This window comes from Salmo salar, chromosome ssa02, assembly GCF_905237065.1.
Source record: "Salmo salar chromosome ssa02, Ssal_v3.1, whole genome shotgun sequence".
NCBI classification, from domain to species: Eukaryota; Metazoa; Chordata; class Actinopteri; order Salmoniformes; family Salmonidae; genus Salmo; species Salmo salar.
In genome coordinates, this window is record NC_059443.1 from 50,513,792 (window position 1) to 50,541,662 (window position 27,871).

The window sequence follows — 27,871 nt, forward strand, 5'->3', positions numbered from 1 at the left end:
CCAAAGATTGGAAAGCTGCCGCGGTCATTCCCCTCTTCAAAGGGGGTGACACTCTAGACCCAAACTGCTACAGACCTATATCTATCTTACCCTGTCATTCTACGGTCTTCGAAAGCCAAGTTAACAAAACAGATTACCGACCATTTCGAATCCCACCGTACCTTCTCCGCTATGCAATCCGGTTTCAGAGCTGGTCATGGGTGCACCTCAGCCACGCTCAAGGTCCTAAATGACATAACCGCCATCGATAAGAGATATTACTGTGCAGCCCTATTCATCGACCTGGCCAAGGCTTTCGACTCTGTCAATCACCGCATTCTTATTGGCAGACTCGACAGCCTTGGTTTCTCAAATGATTGCCTCGCCTGGTTTACCAACTACTTCTCTGATAGAGTTCAGTGTGTCAAATCGGAGGGCCTGTTGTCCGGACCTCTGGCAGTCTCTATGGGGGTGCCACAGGGTTCAATTCTCGGGCCGATTCTCTTCTCTGTGTACATCAATGATGTCGCTCTTGCTGCTGGTGATTCTCTGATCCACCTCTACGCCGACGACACCATTCTGTATACTTCGGGCCCCTCTTTGGACACTGTTAACTAACCTCCAGACGAGCTTCAATGCCATACAACTCTCCTTCCGTGGCCTTCAACTGCTCTTAAACGCATGTAAAATTAAATGCATGCTATTCAATCGATCACTGCCCGCACTTGCCCGCCCGTCCAGCATCACTACTCTGGACGGCTCTGACTTAGAATACGTGGACAACTACAAATACCTAGGTGTCTGGTTAGATTGTAAACTCTTCCAGACTCACAATAAGCATCTCCAATCCAAAACGAAATCTAGAATCAGCTTCCTATATCGCAACAAAGCATCCCTCATGCTGCCAAACATACCCTCGTAAAACTGACCATCCTGCCGATCCTCGACTTCGGCAATGTCATCTATAAAATAGCCTCCAACACTCTACTCAACAAATTGGATGCAGTCTATCACAGTGCCATCCGTTTTGTCACCAAAGCCCCATACACTGGCTACCACTGCGACCTGTACGCTCTCGTTGGTTGGCCCTCGCTTCATACTCGTCGCCAAACCCACTGGCTACAGGTTTTCTACAAGTCTCTGCTAGGTAAAGCCCCGCCTTATCTCAGCTCACTGGTCATCATAGCAGCACCCTCTCGTAGCACGCGCTCCAGCAGGTATATCTCACTGGTCAGCCACAAAGCCAATTCCTCCTTTGGCCGCCTTTCCTTCCAGTTCTCTGCTGCCAATGACTGGAACGAACTGCAAAAAATCTCTGAAGCTGGAGACTCATCTCCCTCACTAGCTTTAAGCACCAGCTGTCAGAGCAGCTCACTGCACCTGTACATAGCCCATCTGTAAACAGCCCATCTATCTACCTCATCCCCATACTGTATTTATTTATTTTGCTCCTTTACACCCCAGTATCTCTACTTGCACATTCATCTCCTGTACATCTACCATTCCAGTGTTTAATTGCTATATTGTAATTACTTCGCCACCATGGCCTATTTATTGCCTTAACTCCCTTATCTTACCTCAAATTGCACTCACTGTATATAGACTTTTTTGTTTTATTTTTTTCTACTGTAATATTGACTGTATGTTTTGTTTATTCCATGTGTAACTCTGTGTTGTTGTATGTGACGAATTGCTATGCTTCATCTTGGCCAGGTCGCAGTTGCAAATGAGAACTTGTTCTCAACTAGCCTACCTGGTTAAATAAAGACAAAATAAAATAGGTCTCTCTTTATGTAGTGTTGTCTCTTGTTGTGATGTTTTTGTCTGTTATGTCTTGTGTGTTTTGTCCTAAGATTTATATTTAATCCCAACCCCCGTCCCCGCAGGAGGTCTTTGTAGGCTGTCATTGTAAATAACAATTTCCTAGTTAAATAAAGGTTAAATAAAATGAGTAGGTGTCCAAACTTTTGACTGGTACTAATATATATAAAATCTAACACACACACAAGTCTCAACATCAACAGTGAAAAGGCAACTCTGGGATGTTGGCCTTCTAGGCAGAGTTGTAAAGAAAAAGCCATCTCTCAGACTGGCCAATAAAAAGAAAAGATGAAGATGGGCAAAATAACACAGACACTGGACAGAAATAAACTCTGCCTAGAAGGCCAGCATCCCGTAGTCGCCTCTTCACTGTTGACGTTGAGACTGGTGTTTTGCGGGTACTGTTTAATGAAGCAGCCAGTTGAGGACTTATGGAGGCATCTGTTTCTCTAACTAGACACTAATGTACTTGTCCTCTTGCTCAGTTGTGACCCGGGGCCTCCCACTCCTTTTTCTATTCTGTTTAGAGCCAGTTTGCGCTGTTCTGTGAAGGGAGTAGTACACAGCGTTGTACCAGATCTTCAGTTTCTTGGCCATTTCTCACATGGAATAGCCTTCATTTCTCAGAACAAGAATAGACTGACGAGTTTCAGAAGAATGTTCTTTGTTTCTGGCCATTTTAAGCCTGTAATCGAACCCACAAATGCTGATGCTCCAGATACTCAACTAGTCTAAAGAAGGCCAGTTTTATTGCTTCTTTAATCAGAACAGTTTTCAGCTATGCTAACATAATTGCAAAAGGGCTTTCTAATGATGAATTAGCTAATCCAAGTTTATAATTTTAAAAAGGCTAACACAGCGTGCCATTGGAACACAGGAGTGATGGTTGCTGATAATGGGCCTCTGTACGCTTACGTAGATATTCCATAAAAATAAAATAAAAAATAAAATAAGCGGTTTCCAGCTACAATAGTCATTTACAACGTCTACACTGTATTTCTGGTCAATTTGATGTTATTTTCATGGACAATTTTTTTTTTAAGCTTTCGTTTCAAAAACAAGGAAATTTCTATGTGACCCCAAACATTTGAACAGTAGTGTATGTAGATAGATATACACACACAAAATCCAGTCTTACCGGGACTTGTTGGTGATGAGCTCGTCCTGGTGGTACCACTCTTGGGTGGGAGGGGGCTCGGCAGTGAACAGGCAGTTAAGGAGGGCCTCCTCGTTCCTCATCACCACCAGGTCATCAGGAACCACCACGGGACGAGGGAAACTTTTATCTATACAGAGGGTAAGGGTGGGGTGGGGGGGTATGAAGAGACTGTGAGAAAAAGGTATACAGTACAAAGAGTACATAAGAAAGGAAAGAGACAGGTCAAAGGGCTCTCTTCAGCTCTGGCTTCTAGTCACAATGTTGATGCCGGTGGGGCTGGGTGTTACTTTGCAATTAAACTATGGGGGAAAACTGCCATCCCTCCTCACCTCTTCTTTATTGAATCTTTGTCCATATACACACACACCTATGATATTGAGGGTGAAGTTGACATTGCTGCACACGTGCCCAGCTGGATTTTTGGCACAGCAATAGTAGAGACCATTGTTGTCTGGGCTGGCACTGGGCAGGGTCAAAGTTCGCTCCTTGTTGTTGATCTGATGGCTCTTCTCCGGCAGGCGTACGCCGTCTCTGTACCAGTGGCATGTTGGTCTGGGGGAGGAAGACATGACTACTTAATATGCATGAGTGAGTTGGCACATAAGAATAAGTGGAGAGACTGATGAACGCTTTGAGGCCCCGCGTGGGGACACGTCAGGCAACGTGGGGACTTGTAAAGGCGTCAGAATGCTTCAGTTCGGCTAACTGAACGAGTTTGCTCACATACTCTTAAAAAGATGTTCGCTTGAAAAGCGGCAAGTACTCTTTGTCTATTTTAATATGCATGAACTCTTCCGAACAGTTTCGGCAGGGGAGCACCTTAAGGTGGTGGTTGCGTTTCTCACCGTGGGTGTCCATCAATGTTGCACCTGAACGTCACAGGGGCAGAGCTCTCGATGTCCTGCTCTGATGCAGGATCTTTCAGGGTCACCCCACCACTCTCTAGCCCTGTGTGACAGATGGGGGGGGGAGAGAAAAAAGAGAGAGAAATAAGAAATAGTTAAGGCAGAAAGGAGTATATAGAAGGTATATAGGGAAGGTATATAGACAGGTAGGTAGAGTGAGTGAGTGTTAAAAAAAAGACGAAGGTAGAGCGGTAGAGCATACAGAAGGTAGCGCATACAGGAGGGTTAATAAAAAGGAGTGAAAAAAAAAAAAAAAGGTGTCAAACCCCCTCTTGCTGCCCATTTACACAAACAAACCAGCCATTCACACCTGGCCGGCTAACTTAGTGATGGCTACCAAAACAGCCCCTTTCAGCTGACCTTCCTTGTTCTGTGACACAGCCAGCCAGACCAACCGGACGCTGCAACTTCACAAGCGGTCCATCTTGGTAGAGGACATAAAGGACAGCTTTGTCTTCCCCGCACTCAAAATAACCTCTCACGCAGGCGTGATTTCCTTTTTTGTTCCGGCGGAAATAAGAGTTAGAAAAGGAAAGCACTGGCTGGCTCTCGTAAGAGTCTTTATAAGTATGAGGCAGCATTTTCTTAGCGCTTCAGGAGCTGCGTTTGATGGTTGTAGAGACATATGGGAGGACATACATATTGAGTTTCCATATGGAAGAATAAAACTCAATAAGTTTGAATCTATGGCTGCAAAGACAACTGTCAATATTCAAAACAGGTAGGTCCTCATTAGGTCTAATATGGTGTTAATTGCTGTGCAGCCAATTCCATGCATTTGGCAAAATTATTGCAGTAACATAATTATGCCTATCATTTGCTATTACACTGCCACCCATGCTTAGTTTGAGTGCTCGTTTGAGTCATCAATATATGGTGTATGAATTTAACAACCACCTCTTTTTACAATATTTTGGTTATGACATCTCAAAACACTGATTTAAGGGAAGGGCTTACATTGATGATAAATAAGTAAAATTAAGTAGTATTTAAGTAAACTCACATTTGATGTTGATGGACGCCTCCGTGGAGCGCTCTTCTCCTCCTGTGGCATTGTTGGCGGCCAGGCACTGGAAGGTCCCAGCATCCAGCACCCGGTCCACATAGGTGAACTTGAGGTTGCCGCCCTCCTGAAAGCGGCGCTCCGTGTCCTTCACCGCATCGCCGTTTTGCAGCCAGCTGTAACTCACGCCCTCCGCGTCGCTGACCTCGCAGCGTAACATGGCGCTCCGGCCGTGCAAGGCATCCTGGGACTTGGGCTCCTTGGTGAAGTGGAAGGAGGCGGCGTGAATGGTGAGAACTGGAGGATGAAAAGAGACAGAAGAATTAGTTGTTATGCTCTTACGTATTACGCTAAACCAAAAATTATTACGTTCAAAGCCTGCATTTGATGCACATACAAATTAAATCTTATTAAAAAGACTACTTTCAGCCAGCCGCACATCAACTCGGATCATAAAAAAAGGAAAGAGGACAATGCTTTTCCCTTCCACCCTCTATGCCCTTGGCTCTTTTGTCACTGGCAGCAGGGAGTAGAGAAACAGACACCCAGGTGTGCTGCAGTAAGACAAACAGACAGAAAGACAAGACACCCAGGTGTGCTGCAGACAGACCATGGGCCCCAGCTTCTCTGGACATGGTTCATAACTCCTTGGCCTCCCTCCCCTTGCTGAGTGACATGCCAGGTATGTACTCGCATCCCAAATAATAACCAAGTCTCCTGCATCAGTTTCCACTAGCACTGCTACATGCACAAAAAAATGCTGGCCAGGAGATTTTGAATGTTGCTAAACACCCGGCCAATGAACTTCAAAGTGGTTTGGATGATACAACAACACCCTAGGCGAGCTGTAAATAAGCAAAAACTTCATAAAAGTGAACTATCCCTTTAAGGGTGCAGTATAAGCCATTAGAACACCCTACAGGACACAGCCATTCATTACATTAAAACAATACTAGGTTGTCCTTTCGGCTTGTTTAAGAGGCATTCAAATGTCCAAATTCCAAATTGAGCGCAAGCAAATCAGACTTTCGCACAACTCATTAATTGATGTCAATGGGAGATGTGAGTGAAAATTGTAGTTACACACGTAGATCAAGTCAAACTCCTAGAATAATAAGTGTGAACCTATAAATGAATAAATGCTAGTAATACTAAGTATGAATTTCAATGAAGGATTTGTTTTTCTCTCTCTGTCCCAGACGTTGAATAGTGCCACTGATCCTCAGTGATTGGCAGAGCCTGTCTGGAACTCAGAGATGCCCATTCATCCAGACAGACGACTGCCTGAGACCGAGACGGCAGTCTGTCTCGCTCCAGTGACTGGTTACTGGGGCCCAGGCCGAGCGAAGGCCCATGCTGGGAGCGGACCAGTCTGCACTGGGAGTGGGAAATAAATCCTCGGCTTTCCCATGGAGAGGAAGGGGGGAAAATGGCACAAGTAGGCTACACTTTTAATGCGCAGAGAGGATGAATGACTGGCACTCATCAACTGAGCTGATATCAGTGTTTTCCCTAATATTGTCGTAGGTAGGCGGGCACTGTGCCATCACTCAGTTGACCCCCCCTCACTCCACCATGGAATGCATCCACCATGGAATGCATACCACCTTACTTTGGCATTTGGCCTCGGTGTACAGGTTGCTGTGTTTTACAAAGGGGGGGAACAATAACTGGCTATGACTGATACTATATTTGTGTTTTTGTGTACTGAATTCATCATAGTTATATTCATATTATGTTTCATAAGTCTATCAACAATAAATGTGCTGTGGTGAGATAGTGACATACATGTGTGGAATCAAGAGACTGGTTTGAAAGAACAACTAAACAAGAATGTATCCTGAACAGTTAGAACCAAAACAGTTTCACTGCGCCCAATGCGGCTGCACCTGGTTCGGTCTCTTTTTAATACACACGGGAAACAACGTCAACACATCGCAGGTCGAGAGCGCATACCGGCGAAGGGGATGGAATGCGGAGTGGCATCTGCCCGGCTTCAAGAGGACGAGGTATTCATTCATACCCCTAAGCCTTGGATGAATGGGACTCCTGGGCTACCCAGCAAATGTGAGAGAGTAAAAGTGTCTGAACATGCATGCATTTTAGTTACCTGAACATGCATGCATTTTAGTTACCTGTATTATATATATATATATATTATTTTTTTTAAGTTAAGTAAATTAAGAGAAAATGTTTATTTACAATGATGTCCAATGACCGCTTTGTTCTGGTGGGCTATCACGCTCCCTCTCTTTCCATCCAAAGTAAAAAAGCTCACTTGCTAGCTACAGAACTCCAGTCAATTACACACTGGAAGTACACAACACTGTGTTCTCACTGCTTCAAGAGTGGTTCTATCATTAAAGTACCTAGTGAGAGTGTAATTGAGACTACAGGAAGGAGAATAGCCCTCGGTGCCCAATAACAATGCCCCCAGGACTCGTCTCTTTGGCTCTAGCTCGCACGTCCTGTGGTCCACTAATAAATAAAATACACACACACACACACACACACACACACACACACACACACACACACAGACTAGCTCTCTCCTCTACAGGGTAGGACACATTCCAAACTTAGCACAGCCAGAGGGACAGGACAAGCCATTATCTGTGCCTGTTGCTGCCATGGAGACAGGATCCTCTCAGGGAATACTCTTGATTAAGAGGGTACCAAGACCCAGAAGAGCTGAACAGATGAGAGAATAGGGAGTCATTGCTGCAATGTAGGCTATAGCTATTCTGTCTACTCAGACCTCCACTATTCAAAACTACAAGTCACAACAAGTGTAAAAACAGAGCCTGATGGTGTCATTCAAGAACCATTGCAATTAATAAACAAACCTAAATCTAGGCTATTCAATAAATGACCTCTATTTAAAAGATGGAGTTCAATGTGCTCCCTGTTCCAGACCTGCTGTTTTCAACTCTCCAGAGACAGCAGGAGCGGTAGAGATACTCTGAATGATCGGCTATGAAAAGCCAACTGACATTTACTCCTGAGGTGCTGACCTGTTGCACCCTCGACAACCACTGTGATTATTATTTGACCCTGTTGGTAATCTATAAACATCTTGGCCATGTTCTGTTCTAATCTCCAGAAGAGGACTGGCCACCCCTCATAGCCTGAGTTTTTCCTAGCCACCGTGCTTCTACACCCGCATTGCTTGCTGTTCGGGGTTATAGTCTGGGTTTCTGTACAGCACTTTGTGACATCAGCTGATGTAATAAGGGCTTTATAAATACATTTGCTTGATTCATTCAAATCGGACGTTCTCTCAGAAAACAAAAGAACGGTGACGCCGTACTTTTATCATAAGCAGTGGTGAACTAGCAGCCACAGAGAAATGTAACATTTCCTGCATGCATGCCCCCCCCCCCGCCCGCCACAGGGTGTTGGCCTAATTCGGGGAAAATGTGTGTTCTTTCCTCGCATGAATATGCAGTGGACAGTTCAGGGGTTGTATGTACATCTTTCCTGCACTTTTTCCCACAGGAAAATAAACAGGGTGAATGTTCGCGTGGCCTCCAGCGAGCGTCAGTCTGTCGCCTCTTCTGGGTGGACTCTGGGGAAATTTACTTGCCAAAGAAATTTTAAAAATCAACAGACATGTGGTGACTCGCCATGTTGCATGGCATCAATTGTGCAGAGTATAGCTAAACTGGGTCGTGAGGATGAAGCCTTGAACATTTGTTTCATGTAAAGAATTGTTTGACCAGAGATTGTACATTTACCAGAACATCATGATGGACCATTGGAGTCCAGAAGGCTTTATTTTATATTGAATTTCAAATCATGAGATTCTCTGAGATAATCAGGAATGACAAGGGTCTTGCACATTTAAAAGGGTCTACAAAATCAGTGTCTAGGTGAGGACCCTAGCCTCTGCAAAAATGCCTGGCACTGGAACATTCCCAAACCTCTTCCTTGATTCCAGGGCAGGAATTTAAAGTGACAAAAGGTGGCATTCATGGTTGCTGGAGCAGTGGAACTATTCTAACCGAGTGTAAGCAAACCTGATTGGCTGAAACATGAACCACAAATGGAACCTGTTGCTGTATAAAACGCGGTACATTACATCACAACTGGGATCTGATCGACAAACATAACCTACCTCCCAAGATCGAGCTAAAATCAATATTCATGTGAACCTGAAGACGCAAATCGTGCACCAAACAGGGAAGCAAATAAGTTGAGGCATCAATTGTTATGATGTTACACGCGTTGGATCGGTTGAGTTGTAAACTCTTCCATTCAGTATAAGTTATGCACCAGGAGGTTTAGGGCACTGGTCTTTCTCTTCCAGCTCGTATAGTGGTACCCTACTTGTTTCAAAGATCAACTTGGCTCTGTTAGTGCCAAAAAAACTCCTGTGGTTTCTCCCTCGCTCTCACAAAGGAGGGCTTTGATGCACAGCGGTCAATGATCCTTTGGTGTAAAGATACTTGGTCTGTGACTGGTTCCATTTGAAGATACCTACAAGGCTTCGATGCAGATGCAGGGACCTCCCACCAAGTGCTATTGACTGTAGGCAGGAAAGATGGGCACAGAAATATTTTAGGTGTAATTCACAAGATACAGAACGCTGTGGAATGTGAAGACTGGGAGAGACCACAACGGCAAACTGTAGAATAAAAATGAGAATGTTCCCTTATATTGTGGGCTTCCTCTGTTGTAACTTCAAACTGACCTATTTTGGTGCTATACATGAGGGGTAAGGATGACTCCATGGATGTGAGCAGACTCATATTTAACAACTGTGTAGAGTTGATTTGGACCACCTGTCCACTAAAGGAACCAAGCATTAAATTGAGCCATAAAACAAAACCACCCTGTGAAATATGACCCACTGTAAGGGGTCATATTGTACATAAGCTTGCCATAATTATTACTGAGGTATGTTTCACCATACCCACGGTCCACAAGGCTGAGGAGCATCATTATGCAAATACACAAACAGCAGAAACTGAATCTCCCATTGTCCTCAACTCAGCCACCTCAGACAACGCTACGGGAGCATGAGAAAAGCAATTTAAGTCATCGAGCTCCGTGGCTGTCAAGGGCGAGAAGGCAACATATTAAAGCACATCACTTTCAGCTGCTGATTTCCCTGGGGTAACCTAATAGTCCAGAAAGGCCTAATAGTCAGGCAAGGCAGTTGGGCCTGCGGTATCACACTGGGCCTGGACCCCTCAAACAAACAGCCATTTAAGGGGCGTTGCAGTCGAAGGGGGTAGGTAGGCGTTCACAAGGCCAATCAGAGGGTCCGGGAGAGCAGGAAGTTGGATGTTTGTGCAGCTGCTCCCACGTTGAGGGACAGTGTCAAGCTGGACATGGCTAAACAGGTGCCCGCTCTGAAATGCCCGCAGATACTGAGATGAACCAGTTGGGGACTGCAGTCCATTGGGACAGTGCAGTAGGAGCAAGTCACCCTCCATTTAATAACACAGTCCAGATTGACAGACAACAGGCAAAAAGGGGAGACGGTAAATACACTCTGGTAAGGGCCACGATGCAGAGGTGCAGGGTACCAGTGATTTGGTTTCTGGGAGACTCCTCCACGACTCACGTTCCTCAACAAGTCTGTCATGTAGGACGTGGAACTCATTTTAAAATATGAATATTGAGCATCCGCCATTAAAATTCAAACATAGTTCCTAATTTGACATCACTGCGCTCTTGTATGACATGAAAGACAGATTAACTAGCGAGCAAAATTATTACAAACGTTGTGACAGTGATTTAATAGTACGCAAAAATTTTTAAATAAACCAGTGGCTATCTCCTGCACAAAGGCTGCACAAGGACATTGGTTGCCAGTGCAGTGACTTGATCAGCTATGTAGCTAACTGTTGTAACTAGCTTACTGACATGAATGACACAAAAAGCTTGCATTAGCCTGTTTAAATTCCCCTGAAGTTGTGGACATGCAGCCCCACAATTAAAAAGAACTGATATCAGAAATCAGTCCGTAGGATCAGCATGTTTCTCCCTGCAATTGTATCATTGGGTCAGCTGAGGACAGCAGCTGACTCGGGAGGCTACTGCAATGACTCGTGGCAGAAGAACAGTTGCTTCATGAAAACTCAATGTAAGCATTAGCTAGCACTACTAGCTACAGTAACTTGCTAGCTTTTTTTGGAAGACTGGTTAGTTGGCAGCACCGTTTCAGTCAAAGATGATTTCAGCGACTGGCTCAGCTAACGTTAGCAAGTTTACGTTGGACAAATTTGTTAGCTTTCGTGCTTCGTCAAAACTTCAGAACCACTGCTAATTGAAGCACAATAATCCTTAATTCACCCAACAACAAAAAAAACATTGGCATATGTTTTAGCTTAGATTAATTCAGACAATTTTGATGCAGAAATTGAGTTCCGCAGACGATGTCACGTAGGTAATATTTTCAACGTTATGGCAGCCCTTGTAGCCAAACTAATTTTGATCTATTCCATTACCATTTACAAAGATACGAGACAGATCAGTTCAGGTGGAATCAACACGCCATCTGATGTAAGACAATGACACTGAGTAGGATGTTGCTTGAGGGATTTATCAGACACTGCTGTGTAAGACTCCTTTTCTCCATACAAAAGGAAGTCAAGCGAGATAATGATGAAGTAGGCATAGGAGTCAATTTAATCATAACTGCTAAATGTGCTTCCTAGATAAGTTGACAATAATGACAAATGTTCCACTCAAAAGGAGGAGCACAGCAAAGAAGCGCCCGGCAGTAGAATGAAATAGGGCTGGGCGATATGGCCTAAAAATCATCTCGATTTTTTTATGGGCGATTCACTTATGGGCGATTCACAAGATATTGTTTATGTTCTCCAAATAAGCATTGTTGTACAATTAAAAGGTAAGATGCACCGCATTTCAAACAGCCAGCAATAACCGAATGAATTCACAGCGTGTGAAATTAGGCTAAATAATATAATTTTTCTAACTAATTTCACCTGCTTTTTTTTTGTTGCAATAATCACTGATCTGGCTTTCAAGTCTATGAAAATGCCCTTTTTGTTCAAACATTTCACGAGAACAACGCATAATGCACATTCACCAATAACGACTAACTTCTTGTAGCAGGTATTGTCATACAGAAAATGAACACAGGTCTCAATTTCTCAAGCAAAAAAACATGCTAGTGAGTCGCCAGTTAATGTTTACATTTAAAGTTTAGCTAACTTGGATCTATTTGCTAGCTAACAAGACTGAACAGTTGAATTGTTATGAACACACCCTTCTGTCTCCCGACTGTTTGAACAGCATGCTAGCATGTCCACTTTGTTCAGATGTTGAAATCAAGTGGCCTACCTTATTTCTCAGAATGAAAACAATTGACTAATTATGTTTGAATGCTTATTGCACATTTATTTAAAAAAATTAAAAGACCACACAGCTAGCATAACAGTCTGTAGCTAAAATGCTGATAGCGGTACCGCAATGCCGTGCGACAAACTGAGCATTCATTTTCCAGAATCAATGTTCACTTATACTCCTGTTTTAGTAGTGTCTGCTCTGCGTGCAATTTGAGTAGTTGAAACATAAAAAAGGTAGCGTTAGAAAGGTTCACTTCTTTATTACAGTAAAATGTCTCAATGTCTTTCAATGTCCATTTGACAGATTCTGCTGGACCAAACCTCAAATGCAAATTGCGAGTTCAAACTGCTTGTCAGAGGAAGAAGTGATCTCTCAACTTTGTTGGTGTGGCAGGGGGAGGGGCTTGGTGTGTGTGTGTGTGTGTGTGTGTGTGGTGTGTGTGTGTGTGTGTGTGTGTGTGTGTGTGTGTGTGTGTAAACAGAGAGGAAAAGGCGAAGCGAGAGGTTTCACTCTTGCCCAAATCCTGTCCAAAATAAGCTTGTCGCCTGCCTTACAGCGAAGGAGACCAAAAAGACATGAGAACAAGCAGACAAACGCTAATAAAAACGTAATACAAAATAACTTCATCCGATACAAACATTTGGAATATCGCACAAAAACATTCATTGGAATTAATTCGATATAAGAGACCAGACCTAGGATGGGTTTGCATTGCAGCTGTTCTCTTCTGTCCTGTAATCACAGAGAGCATGGCATGAGATTGTATCGGAGGCCGATGAGACTTTAAATCCTTGGTGAACCGTTCCCTTCATTTAACGCAGGGGCCCAGCTGTGAGATGGATACCCATCTGTGGCCAAAATATTTGAGAATCCCCTGCCCCGTCACTGCACATACAAGGGACAAAACAGCTGGAGGGGGGTGGGTACAGAGATGAGTGGGAGCTTACTATGGCCATACATGGTCATTTTCTTGGTGGAGGTTATGAATGTAAAATAAATATTTTATTACATGACACGACAAATACTACAGAAAAGACTAATGGATTAAACCACCTATATACAGTACTATAATACATTTTTCTGTACAGTACTACATTGTACCGTACTCTATTTAGCCGACTAAACTCAACGATTTACGATGGAGTTGAGCGGCGACTAGTGTGTGGGCAAACTGCAACAGTTACACATGAATTGTTCTTTGTAAAAGTGGGATATTCTTTGGTCCAGTCCGTCTGTGGACGTTAAACATCAAGGCCAGGGTCGACTGACCAAACGTAAACTACTTTTCAACATCCATGGACGTCCGATGTCAGTCAGTGCGTTAGGATGCTTGTTAAAGGGGGCTCATGGGTAGATGTCAGTAAGAGCTGAGAGCGAGAGAAGGTTGTCCAGACTCGGCCTGTTTTAACACTCTTGGTTTGACCATGAGACAGACAAAGCTGTTCTGAGCTGAACATGACAGTGGAAGGGAGGACAGTAGCAGGTAACCCAACTGTGATTTGTGACTATTATGATTTCCCATTGTAGCCAATTCAGTTGCAGTAATTCCATTACTGATTTATTTGGTAATTCAGTTACCAATTTGGTAATGTAATTACGAGTTATATTCACTAAATAATTTAAATAAAATTGATATCAGTAAAAATCACTAGAACTAAATTGGTACGTCTACCATTACCTATTACTTTGTGAACTTTCATTATCCTCCCTCATGAGGGAGAGACATTTTAAAATAATCTTAAAAGATGTCGGTCTTTGGTTACGGAATTAAGAGGCACAAGGCAATATTTCTTAAACTCAGAAGGTAAACAATTTCTCCAAAACCAAATATAAAAGTGTCGATATTAGTTGGCAGGGGCTTTGATGCATTTCTGATAAAATCTACAAGGAAAAGGTCTTAGAAAATGTTCTGATCCAGAAATCAAAGCCTTTACTTATGCCTAATTTGATATGCTCCTGGAGAAGAAAATAAACACTTTGTGTACCTCGATCGTTAGAGTCCAGAGCCAAGTTTACGGCCCTGGAAGAGTCAGGGGTTCAGTCACTTTTCTCATGTGAGCCTTGGGGCTTTCATTTTACTGTTGGCTAACTGGCTTGAAGGTGATAAAGCAGCCTACTCTCTGTTTTCGGGAGGAAATAACAATTGATGCACCAAAGCCAGGTTACAACCCATGACACATCTCAACTATGCCCCCTCATCCTCCGTGGTATGGCATCTGCCGCAGGCAGCTCAGACTTAGAAGTCTATCCAGAGTATGTGTTTTCGATGTGAGATGTAGAATGCAATGCAATTAGCTGTCCCCTGTGGGTGGGGGGGGGGGGGGGGTTCATCCTCTCCACCCCCTGCTTCACCCCTGCCAGTTGGCAGTGTTGACCTCATGCTGCGAGAAGTGCAAGCGACTGATGCGTACCGCAGAAAGCGTGGGGCCCCTGACAAACAAACAATACCCCTAGAGCACACGAGGGACAAAATACAATAAACATTAAGGGAGGCCAACAGCAGAGGATGTTGAAAGTCAGAAAAATGTTTAGGAGACGAGGCTTGGGACGTTCACAGTCGTGCAACCCAGCAGTTTTTTTTTTTTTTTAGACCTCATATGTTGATAGTCTTGGCATATTAACCAAGTAATTATTTCTTCTCACAAACTAAATTGGCGGGAAGGGGGAAATGTGTGTAGTACTGAAGGTTAGTCTATCCTCCACAGTAAATTCCACACGCTTCTCTTTATAGTACATAAAATCTAAAAAGCCTTTGGTGCTCTGGGAATGTTGTGGTATTTCTAAATTCGGCTCTGGAAATAGATGGAGCTTAATGAAAAGCATATGGACTTCAATTTAATTACACAAATTCTGATCTCATAACAAGAACCACTTGTTCTCTCTGCAGAGCACTCAGGAGTTTCACCAGCCAACTTCACATTGGTTCCAGGCAGGTCAACAGACTAAAATTGTCCCTAAAACAAAATCTCTCCAGACAGCCCTTGAGAGGACAGGAAAGGGTTCATACGCAATGAAGGGCAAAAATCTGGCAAAACATCTAGCAATAAATAGTTTTACCACAGAGGGACTCAAAAAGGTACCAGCACTCATGTCCCTAGTTTTTCAAACGGTTCAGACTGAGCTTGTTCTTGGGTGGCGAAGTATAAAATCATCTCTTCTCCCCTGCTCATGACCCCTCTGCCCTGGATTCAGTCTGTGTGGGTTTCCCTTGATGATTGTAGCCTGTGGCTTTTGAGCAGCCTTTGGTTTGCCTCATGTTCAACGGTAGCCATGCATAGTTGTGATTGGCTCTGTCAGAGGGGGTTCTTTTCATCTTGAAGTTTCGCTGTCCATTTCACATGCCATCGTCATTTTAGAGGAGCATGAAGAGATGGCACGGACATAAACAGTTGGACCACTACTTTGTGTATACTTTATACACTGCGTCAGCGATTACTCTTATTTCATTACTTATCATTCGCACAAAACCCAAGCAGTTCTGGGAGTGTGTTATTCAAGGTTTATGTGCAAGTATTTTGATGACATGCTTTTTTCACCTCTATTTTATCTGCAAATAATTTTATCAAAAAGCCATAATCATACTTCAATAAATTAAATACTTGGCACATGCGTCATAAACAACAGGTGTAGACTAACAGTGAAATCCCTCTCTAAAAATGGGAAAGAAATGCAGCCAAATCTCTATGTGGAATTGTGAATGACATCTGCCAGGCTTTCCTAGTGTACTTTACAACATGGAAACAGTCCTCACCCAGTCAGCAGCACCGAGGTTTGTCAGGGTTACAGGGCTATGCTTCTTGACTGATATGGTGCCAATGGCTCATACATGGCTGAAAGACAAGCCTAGGTCCTAGCTTTGGCAGAAAGGCATGTCTAAAAAAGGGTGACATTTTGATTCATCTATGAAGTGGCAATGAAGTGTGTGCAACGGCAAAAATTGAAGTTTGACCTCACGCCCAACAGACTACGTTAACGGAGAAGGATGAAATTAAGTAAAGACAATGGAATCATTAAATAATTGGGTCATCAAAGTAGTTCTGCAACTGATGACTCGCACCATCTTTGGGATTTATCTTCCACACAATCTTCAGTTTTTAATCCTTGTTGCAACCAGTGAAAGCTGCTGCTTTCAACCCAATGTTTTCTGGCCACACAGGAAATTGGAGCCGTTTTCAGGAACAGATCCTCCTGAAAATATCCAAAGGAGCCTACTTCAAGTTCAAAGCTAAATATAGCTCTTGTTTTAAACAAACAAAGCCGTTTCCATCAAGAAGTGGAAAAAGGGGCTACTTTTTTTTTTTTTTTAAATAAGCACCCAAGTACGCCAGAGTAACATATCCACACACAGATGTCGTTTCCTTAATTGGTTCTAAAGAACGTCCAATTTAGCAGGAAAAACAATAGTTAAACCAAATGCTTTGAAATGTTTAAAAACACATACTACCATGAGTCTGGAGACCAAACAGTTCTGAGCTTTTTGTTGTTGTTGAACAGTTCATCATTAGACACTTCAAAACAGGCCAGTTTTCCCACCATTTTGTTCAGGCCATTCCTGGCTGACACTCCATATCAGATGACTTGACATCTTATGAGCAGAATCTCTTCCTCCTTGCCAAGGCCCTGCTATTTCTCTGCCGGCGAGCAATCTCACGACGGGTGGCATGGTTTACACAGGCATTCATTTCAAACATCTGCCAGGCTGTCATTTTAGGTGCTCATTAAGGGCTATCAGATCAAACATCAGTTATGTCGGCCGCTGGCATCGTCTTTATGCACAGGGTTGGGTGCCAAATATGGAGGGCATTGTGGAAACTAATTACAAGCACCTCGGTTACAACATGCTTTGGCATGGCCCGGCTGGATTTACCCAGGGTAGATTTACTCAACAAGCAAATAAAGTGGCATCAATCACCCTATGAGTTGGGCATAGAGGAGCATCTACCATATCAGAGGACTCAATTATAAATGTTACCTTTACACCCCCCCCTAATTTTAAAAACATGATATTTTGACAGTGTAAATAGTGTCACTGCTGTTTTGCGTTAAATACGGTGCAGCAGTTAACAGTTACTCATCTAAATTGTGCATATTTCATTTGTGTGTGACGTTGCATAGAGGTTGAGGTCTTATTTTTACACTTCTAATAGTACAAATCTTTATACATCAACCACCCTCTCAAATAAATGCCCTATATCAGGGTTGCCCACTGACTGCTAACACCATTTGCTTTGGCTTACTAAAGAGCAATAGTGGTGAGATTGATTATATCCCCCCCCCCAAAACAAATCCTTCAAAACATATTTTCCAGATCTTAAAGTTCAGCTGTAATAAACACTCGTGTGTCTGATCAAACTGCAGCTGCCAGAGGTGTGCCAAAAGAGAATAGTGATGGTTACCCCTGACATTTAACGGCACAGTCCCAAAGACCCATGAGACCTCAGAGGAGTTCGACAAGAGGGAAGAACATGCCCTCACGCCTAATCCAGAATGTGTTTCAAGAAAACATTTCAGCCGCTTATCCTCCATCCTCACATTTGTCATAGACCAGAGTGGCCCTCTCTTTCATATGAGTAGTTGCCATTGCTTTAACAAGACACACACACACACACACACACACACACACACACACACACACACACACACACACACACACACACACACACACACACACACACACACACACACACACTAGGAACAGATGGCAGTATAGGAAATAAGGACTGGGTTTTGATCGAACCAGCAAATTTGTACAAGCTCTGAAAGTACACAAATTGGATGAACGTTGGAAATAAGATTAGAATACTATAGGCATAATTCAATGTTTCAGAAAATAACAGTTCCATTGCTGCAAATGGTGATGATTGATCTTATTGTAAAGCAAGGAAGCTCAATTATCATTATTTTAGTACGCGTTTGGTTATCCTCGCTTCCTCATCTCTGCGATATAGCCGGCTGTAGCATCCCCTATGCCCTGTGTGATATAGCCTTCTGTAGAGTTGCCTATGTCCTGTGTGGGCGCTGTTGGTTTAAGAGAGTTCACTCAACTTACAAATGTACCTCATGTGAAAGGTAATAATACCAAGAAAATAATCTTTACTAGCGTCAGCAGCCTGGATGTATAGCAAAGTAAACAAACCCAAATATTAGATCGCTGGCTCTCCAGGTACATAGACCACTCTCCAAATAACTATACATTTGCAATCAATGTGAACTATTCCTCTAACTGAAACCTCCTTGGACGCAGGCCATATTCCAGTATTTCAAGGCAAAGGATGTTTCACATTATACACTGTAGATCTTAAATCACGACACAGGACCATCTTGTCAGGGGAAAAGGGCTCACAATATGGTTTTGATGTATAACTATCTGAAGACATTTTTATTTACCTCTCTGAAGCCCCAGAAATCAAAATGTTGATATTTCAAACAATACATGGAGCCTTGCATTTAAAAACACTCCAATAAGACTGGGGGCTCTTATCCACTTAATTATAGTATCAAAACCATACTACAGCATAGCATGCTTCTCAGTCATCTTAGTTTGGAAAAAACTAAAAATGTGAGCCCAATTCAGAGCAAAGGGACTTGTCAAGTGAAATGATACTACCTCTGTCTTTGCAATTACAGTGAGTGCTTCTAAAGTATTTTTCCCAGACCAATCCTGATTTCCATAACAATGGAAGGAGATGGTCCCTCTCGAGTTCTAAAGATCAAGTAGGCCCCTCAACTACCTGTGAAGTCTCGTCAGGCTGCTTTTATCTCTTGGGTTTCCATGCAAATGTAGTCCCATTTCCTCCAGAGACCCTGAGGCCAACTACAACACCCCAACACACTTTTTCTCCATGTCTCCAAAAATATACAAATCCATTCTCTGACTGTTTCTCTACACTCCCACTTACCTACAAGAGAAAAAATATATACAGTAGGCATACATTGGGGCATTGCGGAAGAAGGACCAAAGCAAAAGCATTGAGCTTGAGCCATATCACTTCTTTGCACATGCTTACCTTAAACTTTTACAGGCGGCTTTAGCCTGCAGCATAGATAAATGGCCCTTCTACACGCTGTATGTGCCTTACCAACATATCCATAGGATCCTATAATTCAGTTATAGGATCTCTATGAACATATCATTCCTGACAAGCTCTAACAATCCACCTGTGCTGCCCAATTGGAATTGGAGCTCTGAGATGATCGGAAAAGGTTTGAGCATTAAGAACACTTGCTCTCTCCATGACAGACTGACCAGGTGAATCCGGGTGAAACCTATGGTTCCTTATTGATGTCACTTGTTAAATCCACTTCAATCAGTGTAGATGAAGGGAAGGAGACAAGTTAAATAAGGATTTTTAAGCATGGAGACAATTGAGACATGGATTGTGTATATGTGCCGTTCAGAAGGTGAAAGGGCAAGACAAAAGTGCCTTTGAACGGGGTATGGTGGTAGGTGCCAGGCACACCGGTTTGTCTCAAGAACTACAATGCTGCTGGGTTTTTCATGCTCAACATTTTCCTGTGTGTATCAAAAATGCTCCACCACCCAAAGGACAACCAGCCAACTTGACACAACGGTGGGAAGCATTGGAGTCAACATGGGCCAGCATCCCTGTGAAACATTTGACACCTTGTAGAGTCCATGCCCCAACAAATTGAGGCTGTTCTGAGGACAAGAGGGGTGCAACTCAATATTAGTTAGGTGTTCTTAATGTTTTGCACACTCAGTGTAGGCCAGTCACTTCCCCCACTCTCTTCAGCCCAGGTCTGGCCGAATTCTATGAAAGAGCCTGTTGAATCAAGCTGAGCAGAAGGGAACCTTCTAAAGTCAGGCCATGCCAACATGAATTTTGCAGACAACCAATATAGATAATTATTCTGCCTTCTGCCCAAAAACAGTTTTTAGTCATGGTCCTGTTATGAGCTCTACTAAGCTCAAATGACATACTGTAAAATGCATATTGTTATGGAAATATTATGGAAATTGCAGCATTACCATGTGTGGCATTGGAAGACAGTTCTTTGTGTGCCCTGCAATGCTGTCAAGTCAAAGACCAATGCTCAAGGGGATAGAATATTTGGTCATGACATTATCCAAACTAACCAACTGAACAATAAGAAATACAAAATGAGTAACACGGTTTTCACTGACTATGCTTTTGGCACATGGAGTTTTTTGGGGAGTGGGTGACGAGTTTACTGCCGTTTAATATTACACTAGCCTTTTGTAGAATAAAGGTTTACATTTTAAAACCCCAAGACAACGTTGTTTCAACTTTGTTAGTGAGCACTTACAACTTGGGCTATTCGATAACCGAGATGGGTTCCTCGTTAGCGTCCTATACTCTAGTCACCAACATTTTTCTGAAAGAAAGCTTGTTTGTTACATTGATGTAGTAGTCTATAGTATACGGTATTGTACCGGGTGATAAGCACACTTTCAGATAACTTAACATGTATAACACCCGGCGGGCTTGTGACCACTTGGTGTCTTCTTACCTTTGGTGAAAATAAGAAAGAGAGTCGTGGTGTGTATGGTCGGCATGACTCCTTGTCTACGCCTATTCGCCGAGTTCAGGTTACTCTCTTTGAAACCATTATTTTCTGTGGACGGTAACTCCATAATAGAACTCCAGCAAAGTAAGACACAACTAAGTTATATCATTCGCACAAGAAAACGAGACCCAAAACCAAGGGAAGTCAGCGCGAAAACCTGAACTATCAGCGTTTCACAAGACCTCTAAAAAGTACTCCAACGTGAAACGACTGCTTTGTCTAGTGGTCGTCAGATGATACGACTGTTGCACGATCAATTCGTAAATGTGAAGACGTGGGCCCTATTCCATTATTTCAAATAATGGCAACAAAAAAAAAAGACAAGTGCCTGCCTACATGCCATTACTTCGAAACTATTGAATGAAAGTAGCTTTTTTATTTTTCTCCCACTCTCTCTCCTTAGCTCCCACTGGATGAGAAGCTTCCGGTGTTTGGAGAAGAGAGGGAGGGGTGAGGGGATGGTGGGCACAATTTTATTTTTATTTTTTAAAGGTAGCGTTAGTAGGTCAAACGTGTTTGCACTTTTCTATGCAAACATTTTATTTTTTTATTTTATTTGACCAGGTAAATTGACTGAGAGCACATTCTCATTTATAGCAACAACCTGGGGAATAGTTACAGGGGAGAGGAGGGATTTTATTTTATTTTATTAGGATCTCTTTTAGTCCTCATTTGGACTAATCTTCCAAGAGTCCTTAAACATTAAAAAACTATTTGTAATACGATCACATTTTCACATATAACACACTGTTACAAACAGACATAATACACTTACATATTGACCCGATAAATACTCTAACCGTCTGAAAAGATATATTGATTCTTCATCTATCATAGTCCAGCACAACTTTCCTATGTATTATATTTAAATGGTTTTAAAGCATTGTTTACATTTATATATTGAAAGGTTTCTGGTTTGCTCAGTTAAATTATTCCATTTCTTTATTGCTCTTGTGGCAGACCAGGGGGTTTGGTCAAGACGTTTACACAGATCAGACACAGACAGAGTATGATTAGCTCAGTTTCAAGGGTGTTTATTAAATAATAAATCAAAAGAAAAGGATCGGTCTCCCCCATGACACCCTCTCTGGGACACCGTCTTCTGGGCTCCGGGTCTTGCTGTATCCTGTCGGACACACAAACTCAACTCCCTCGTCTTAGCTCGGGCACCGTCTCCAACTACACAGAAGTCACCTTACTTCCCCCAGTCTTCTCCAGCTTTATGGGGCTTGTACAGCTGGTGCGCAATCAGCCCTTGATTACTCACCAACTCCCCAATCAGCCCCAATTAGTCCTGGACGGAGAGCCCGTCGAGACCTGGCACGTCCAGCAGATGGAGCCATCGCCTCGTGATGTATACTCGACAAGTCTCCCCCTGGTGGCTGACCTGCTGTACGCCCCCCCCCCCCCCCCGACTGTCGTCAGTGCGACATATGTCTCCCTTCTAGATAGGGCATCCGCGTTTCCATGCTTCGTCCCTGACTTGTGCACAACAGAAAAAAGAGAAGCGATGAAGGGACAAGAGCCACCTGGTAAACCGATCATTTGTGTTCTTTCCCCATCCAGACCAGGGGAGCATGGTCCGTGACCAGGGTGAAGTGGGTACCTAACAGGTGATACTTGAGAGTGTTTAGCGCACACTTCACCGCTAGACACACTTTCTCAACAATGGAGTACTTTTTTTCTCTTGGAACCAGATTTCTGCTGATGTACATGATGGGGTGCTCCTCCCGATCGTGTTTCTGGGACAGAACGGCGCCTAGTCCCGTATCACACGCATCCGTCTGGACCACCATCGGCACCTGGAAATCGGGCATTACGAGAATCGGATGGGAGCACAGCGCTTCTTTCAGACGGCTGAACGCCGCTTCTGTCTCGTTCGTCCATTTCACTGTTTTCGGGAGGCGGGCCCTGGTTAGATCGGTGAGGGGGGAAGCTATAGCCGCGAAGTTGGGGATAAATCGGCTATAGTATCCTGCCAGTCCCAGGAAGGACTTGACCTGTGTCTTGGTGCGTGGAACGGGCCAGTCACATACCGCGTGAACCTTCGTCTCCTGGGGCTTGACGTTCCCACGTTCGATCAATACCCCAGGTACTCCACCTCCTCGAAACCTAGTTTGCACTTCTTGGGGTTCGCGGTCAACCTGGCTTGTCTGATCGCGTCCAGCACTGCCTGGAGGCGTGTCAAGTGCTCTTCCCAACCTTGGCTGTGGATGATGATGTCATCCAAATAGGCCACTGCGTACTAATGGTGGGGTCGAAGTGCTTTGTTCATCAGCCGCTGGAATGTGGGCGGGGCTCCGTGGAGACCGAACAGGAGCTGATACAACCCGTCTGGTGTTGAAAACGCCGTCTTCTCCCGGGAGGAGGCTGCCAACGGTACCTGCCAATATCCTTTGGTCAGGTCAAGGGTGCTGATGTACCGGGCCTTTCCCAATCGGTCAATGAGCTCGTCCACCCTCGGTATGGGATAGGCGTCGAACAAGGTGCTGTCGTTCACCCCCCGGAAATCGTTACAGAAGCGGAGGCTACCGTCCGGTTTGGGCACCAACACGATGGGGCTGCACAATGCACTGTGGGACTCTTCAATGACCCCCATCCTCAGCATAGCCTCCACTTCCTGTTTCGCGGCCTTCCTCCGGGCCTCCGGAATCCGATATGGCCTCTTTCTCACTGTTTCGCCGGGCCGGGTACGGATGTGGTGTTCAATGAGGGTCGTGCGGCCCGGCTTCTCAGAGAACACCGCCGTGTTCCGATTGACAAGCTCCCTGAGCTCTTGCTTCTGGGCCGGGTCGAGGTCCTCATTGCTCGGGACCACCACTGGTCCCGTTGGCGTCCTGGGTCCTGACCATAACATGGCCAAGGCTGTCCTCTCGTGCCACTTCTTCAACAGGTTCACGTGGTAAATCTGTTGAGGTTTTTGTCTCCCCGGTTGCGTAAGCGGTAATTGACAGGTGCCATCTTCTCGACCACCTCATATGGTCCGTGCCATGTTGCCAGGAACTTACTTTCGGCCGTGGGGATTAAGACCAGCACCAGGTCTCCTACCTGGAATTCTCAGAGCTGGGTTCCCTGATTGTAGACCTGGGCTTGGGCGCATTGGGCCTTCTCCATATGTTCCCTCACGATGGGCCATATGGCTGTCATCCTCTCCGTCATTGTCTCCACGTGCTCTACCACACTGCATAATGGGGTCGGTTGGGCTTTCCACACCTCCTTTGCGCGGTCCAGTAGGCCGTGTGGCCTCCTCCTGTAGAGGAGTTCGAATGGGGAAAACCCAGTGGAGGATTGGAGTACTTCTCGGATTGAGAACATTAGGTGGGGTAGTAGCTGGTCCCAGTTCTTCCTGTCCTACTTGATGACCTTGAGGAAGCATCTGTTTGAGTGTTTTATTAAAGCGCTCGACAAGCCCATCCGTCTGCAGGTGAAAAACAGAGGTCCGGATCTGCTTGATCTGCAGGAGGGTACAAAACTCTTTCATGAGGCGGGACATAAACTCCGTACCTTGGTCTGTCAAGATCTCGTTCGGGATGCCCACCGGCTAAAGAGGTGGAACAGCTCCCGGGCAATTCCCTTGGATACCGCCGCCCGTAGGGGAATGGCCTCGGGATACCGGGTGGCATAATCTACTATCACCAGGATGTACCGGTGTCCTCATGCTGTTTTTACCAGGGGTCCCACTATGTCCATGGCGATGCATTCAAAAGGCACCCGATGATCGTAGGGGGACCAATGGGCTTCGGAAGTGGGCTTTCGGGGCCGTGAGTTGACACTCAGGGCAGCTGCGATAGTAGTCTTCCACGGCCAGTGGAACCGGGCGGCGATCCGTTCCCGTGTCTTCTCCCTTCCCAGCTGCGCCCCCAACAGGTGGGTGTGGGCGAGCTGAAGAACGGTTCCCATGTACCGTCGGGGCAGCAACAATACCTCTCAAAGTTCCCCATGTTGGTGCGACACAAAAAGGTTATTCTTGATTTGGAAATGGGGGTATCGCCAGTCACTCACCTCCAGAAGTAGCTGTCCATCCATCGCTATCGCTGCAGCGGCTTTCAAGTTCGGATCCTCCCACTGGGCCGCCCCGAATTGTCCCCTCAGTTGGCCCCCAGCGGGGGTCTCGACTGGCCCCTCGAAATCGAGGAGGGGGAGGCTGGTCTCCTCCTCCAGGGGTTCCCCAGGGGGTTCGGGTTCCAGCTCCCCCTCCGACTCCGACTCCGGAGCCGTAGACACATGCTGGTTAACCGGTTGCTTCCGGGCCGCACAGGCTATTGGTCATTCCCGCTCTCTTCTTCAGCCAGCTCGTACCTTCTTCCTCAACTCGTGCCCCCATAGGGCCGCGAACAGCGGACAATCCCGTCCTACTAGGAGAGGTCCCGGCAACTCTGGCACTGCACCCGCCGTCATCTGGCTGCTCCCTTGTGGCGTCACGATGTTGGTCCATACGGTTGGATACCGCTTTGTGTCACCGTGAACACAGGCAATGGACATCTCCCTACCCCTTTCGGTTTCCTGGTTCAGCAGGCTCATGGTTACGAGCGTAACCATACTTCCAGAGTCCAATAGCACTTCCGTGTCGTGTCCGTCAACCTTCACCGGGACCATTGGTGCAGTTGATTCGGGGAGCGCCCAACAGGAGGTCACATAGTTCACGGCGTGACCCACCTCGCCTCCGGGCTAGCTGATGGCATCGACTCCTCTCGAGCCGGGCAATTCCAGGCAATGTGCCCCTGGGCGCCACACTCAAAACACCTTCTTTGGTCTCCATCTACATGGGGTCGTCGGTGACGGGTCGGCCCTACTCCAGCCATTTTTCCACGGGTTTGCGGTCCTTTGGCCCTGCCGACTGTCGGTTCGGGGAACACTGCGGTGGGGCTGTCCTTCCGTCCCCTCGGACGGGTCGCCGACTCATCCCGGCTCCCATTCAGCAGGGCCTGTGTGTTATGATGCGTCTCCACTGCTTCCAGGAGGCCCTCCAAGGTCTGAGGTGTGCATAGACTCGCTGCCCTCTTCATGTCGTGGGGTAGCGCCCGTAAGAAGCGATCCAGGACCACTTTGTCGAGGATGGAGAGGGTGGATACGTCGGTTAGGAGCCATGCCCTGGTGACGCGCAGTAGGTCGCTAATCTAGGCTCGGGGGGATGCGTCGGCTACGAACCTCCAGTCGTGGAACCGTTGAGCCCGATGGGCCAGGCTGTACCCGTAGCGGCTGAGCATCTCCCGTTTAAGTCCGTCATAATTAGCCGCCTGTTCGTCGTTCAGGTCTCAGTACGCCTTTTGGGCATTCCCAGAGAGGAACAGGGCCAGCAGACTGGCCCACTTCGGCCTTGGCCATCCTTCCCGTAGAGCCGCCGGTTCAAACGTACAGAGGTAGGTTTTGACGTCATTGTCTTCCGTTAGTTTGAGTAAAAACTGGTTGGGATGTGATTCAGGAGACGCTCCTCCTTGCAGCTTCCTGATTTCCTCAACGAGGCAGACGTTTTTTAATCGCTGTTCCTCCAGCGTTTGTTCCTGAACCGCCTGTTGTGCTTGTTGGGCCTGGACGAACTGAGCTATCAACTCGTCCACGCTGATGCTGCGTAAACGTCAACCCTGATCTGACCACATTATCAGATTGCCCACATTCTCCACCATCTCCACCATTCTCTACACAGATCAGACACGGACAGAGTATGATTAGCTCGGTTTCAAGGGTGTTTATTAAATAATAAATCAAAAGAAAAGGATTGGTCTCCCCCATGAGACCCTCTCTGGGATACCCTCTTCTGGGCTCCGGGTCTTGCTGTATCCTGTCGGACACACAAACTCAACTCCCTTGTCTTAGCTCGGGCACTGTCTCCAACTACACAGAAGTCACCTTACTTCCCTCAGTCATCTCCTGTGTGCTGCCCTTCTGGAAGCTTTATGGGGCTTGTACAGCTGGTGAGCAATCAGCCCTTGATTACTCACAAACTCCCCAATCAGCCCCAATTAGTCCTAGGCGGAGAGCCCGTCGAGACCTGGCACGTGATGTATACTCCGTCTGTCACCAGGCCTCGATGAGTCTCCCCCTGGTGGCTGACCTGCTGTACTCCACGCTCTACATCGAAATGTTCTTTTGCCTATTTCTATTTTCTGTCTGGATAACACATAGATGGTGGACAATCTATTCCTGGTATTTACTGAATGTCTGTCTCTTACCAACTGAATACCATTGTGAATAGAGTTTGGCTGTTTTAAACGTTGTATAGTGTAATGAAACAGGCAGGGAGCAGGTCTCGAATCCTCAACCTTCTAGTCCGAAGTCCAGCGCGCTATCGACTGTGCCCCAAAAACATGATCGAGCGGCAGAGTCGATATCCGCGCTTATAAACCCAGGGTCGTTACACTACACCCTGATATTTTCCAAATCTACTTGTAGAGCTTGCTGTACATGTTGAACCGATTGTCTTGCTGTATAAATTGTAGTATCATCTGCAAATATAGTAGTTTGAGTTTCAGATAAGGCATAAGGAAGGTCGTTGGTATATATTAAGTAAAGAAGTGGTCCAAGGCAGCTGCCCTGCGGTATTCCACAGTTTAAAGCATGAGGGGAAGAAAATGAACCATTGATTTAGATGGACTGTTTCCTGTCAGTTATATATGACTGTACCCAATTCAGTGCTACCTCCTTAAAACCATAATGCATTAATTTTGACAAAATTATTTAATGATCCACTAAATCAAATGCTGCTCTAAAATCAAAAATTTGTACACCCACAAACCTGCCATTATCCATAGCATTGAGCCACTGGTAAGTCATGTCAACCAATGCAGTGGTAGTGGAATGTTTTTTGCGATAAGCATGCTGATTGGCTATAATCTTTTCCATGTTCTCCCATGTTTGTCTACTCACAATATCCTCCAGTATCGTACTGAGTGAAGGAAGTAGACTAATTGGTTGACTATTAGCAGCAGTAATGGGTTCTTTGCTGTCTTTCGGAATAGAACACAGTTTAGCATGCTTCCATACATTTGCAAACATCCCCTTTTCCACTGACCAATTAAATATGTATTTCAGTGGAGCTGCAATCTGGGGAGCAGCATAGCGAAGTAAATAATTGTCCATCAAATCATAACTTGTTGATTTACCATCGGGTAATTACTTCAATAGGTTTAACAC

The 27,871-nt window shown here is 45.1% G+C and overlaps 1 protein-coding gene across 1 annotated transcript in view; it reads right to left on the reverse strand.

The window, feature by feature from the left end:
• Positions 1 to 21,171, reverse strand: part of LOC106585011 (inactive tyrosine-protein kinase 7) — a 54,149-nt gene extending 32,978 nt beyond the window's left edge. Inside the window, exons 1-5 of the mRNA XM_014170745.2 lie at positions 20,684 to 21,171; positions 4,868 to 5,164; positions 3,805 to 3,907; positions 3,327 to 3,511; positions 2,939 to 3,086 (exon numbers count right to left, since the gene is read on the reverse strand). Of these exons, the coding sequence (XP_014026220.2) occupies positions 2,939 to 3,086; positions 3,327 to 3,511; positions 3,805 to 3,907; positions 4,868 to 5,164; positions 20,684 to 20,807 (857 nt within the window). The 5' untranslated portion in view covers positions 20,808 to 21,171. The remainder of the gene's footprint in view (positions 1 to 2,938; positions 3,087 to 3,326; positions 3,512 to 3,804; positions 3,908 to 4,867; positions 5,165 to 20,683) is intronic.
• Positions 21,172 to 27,871: the final 6,700 nt, after the last annotated feature.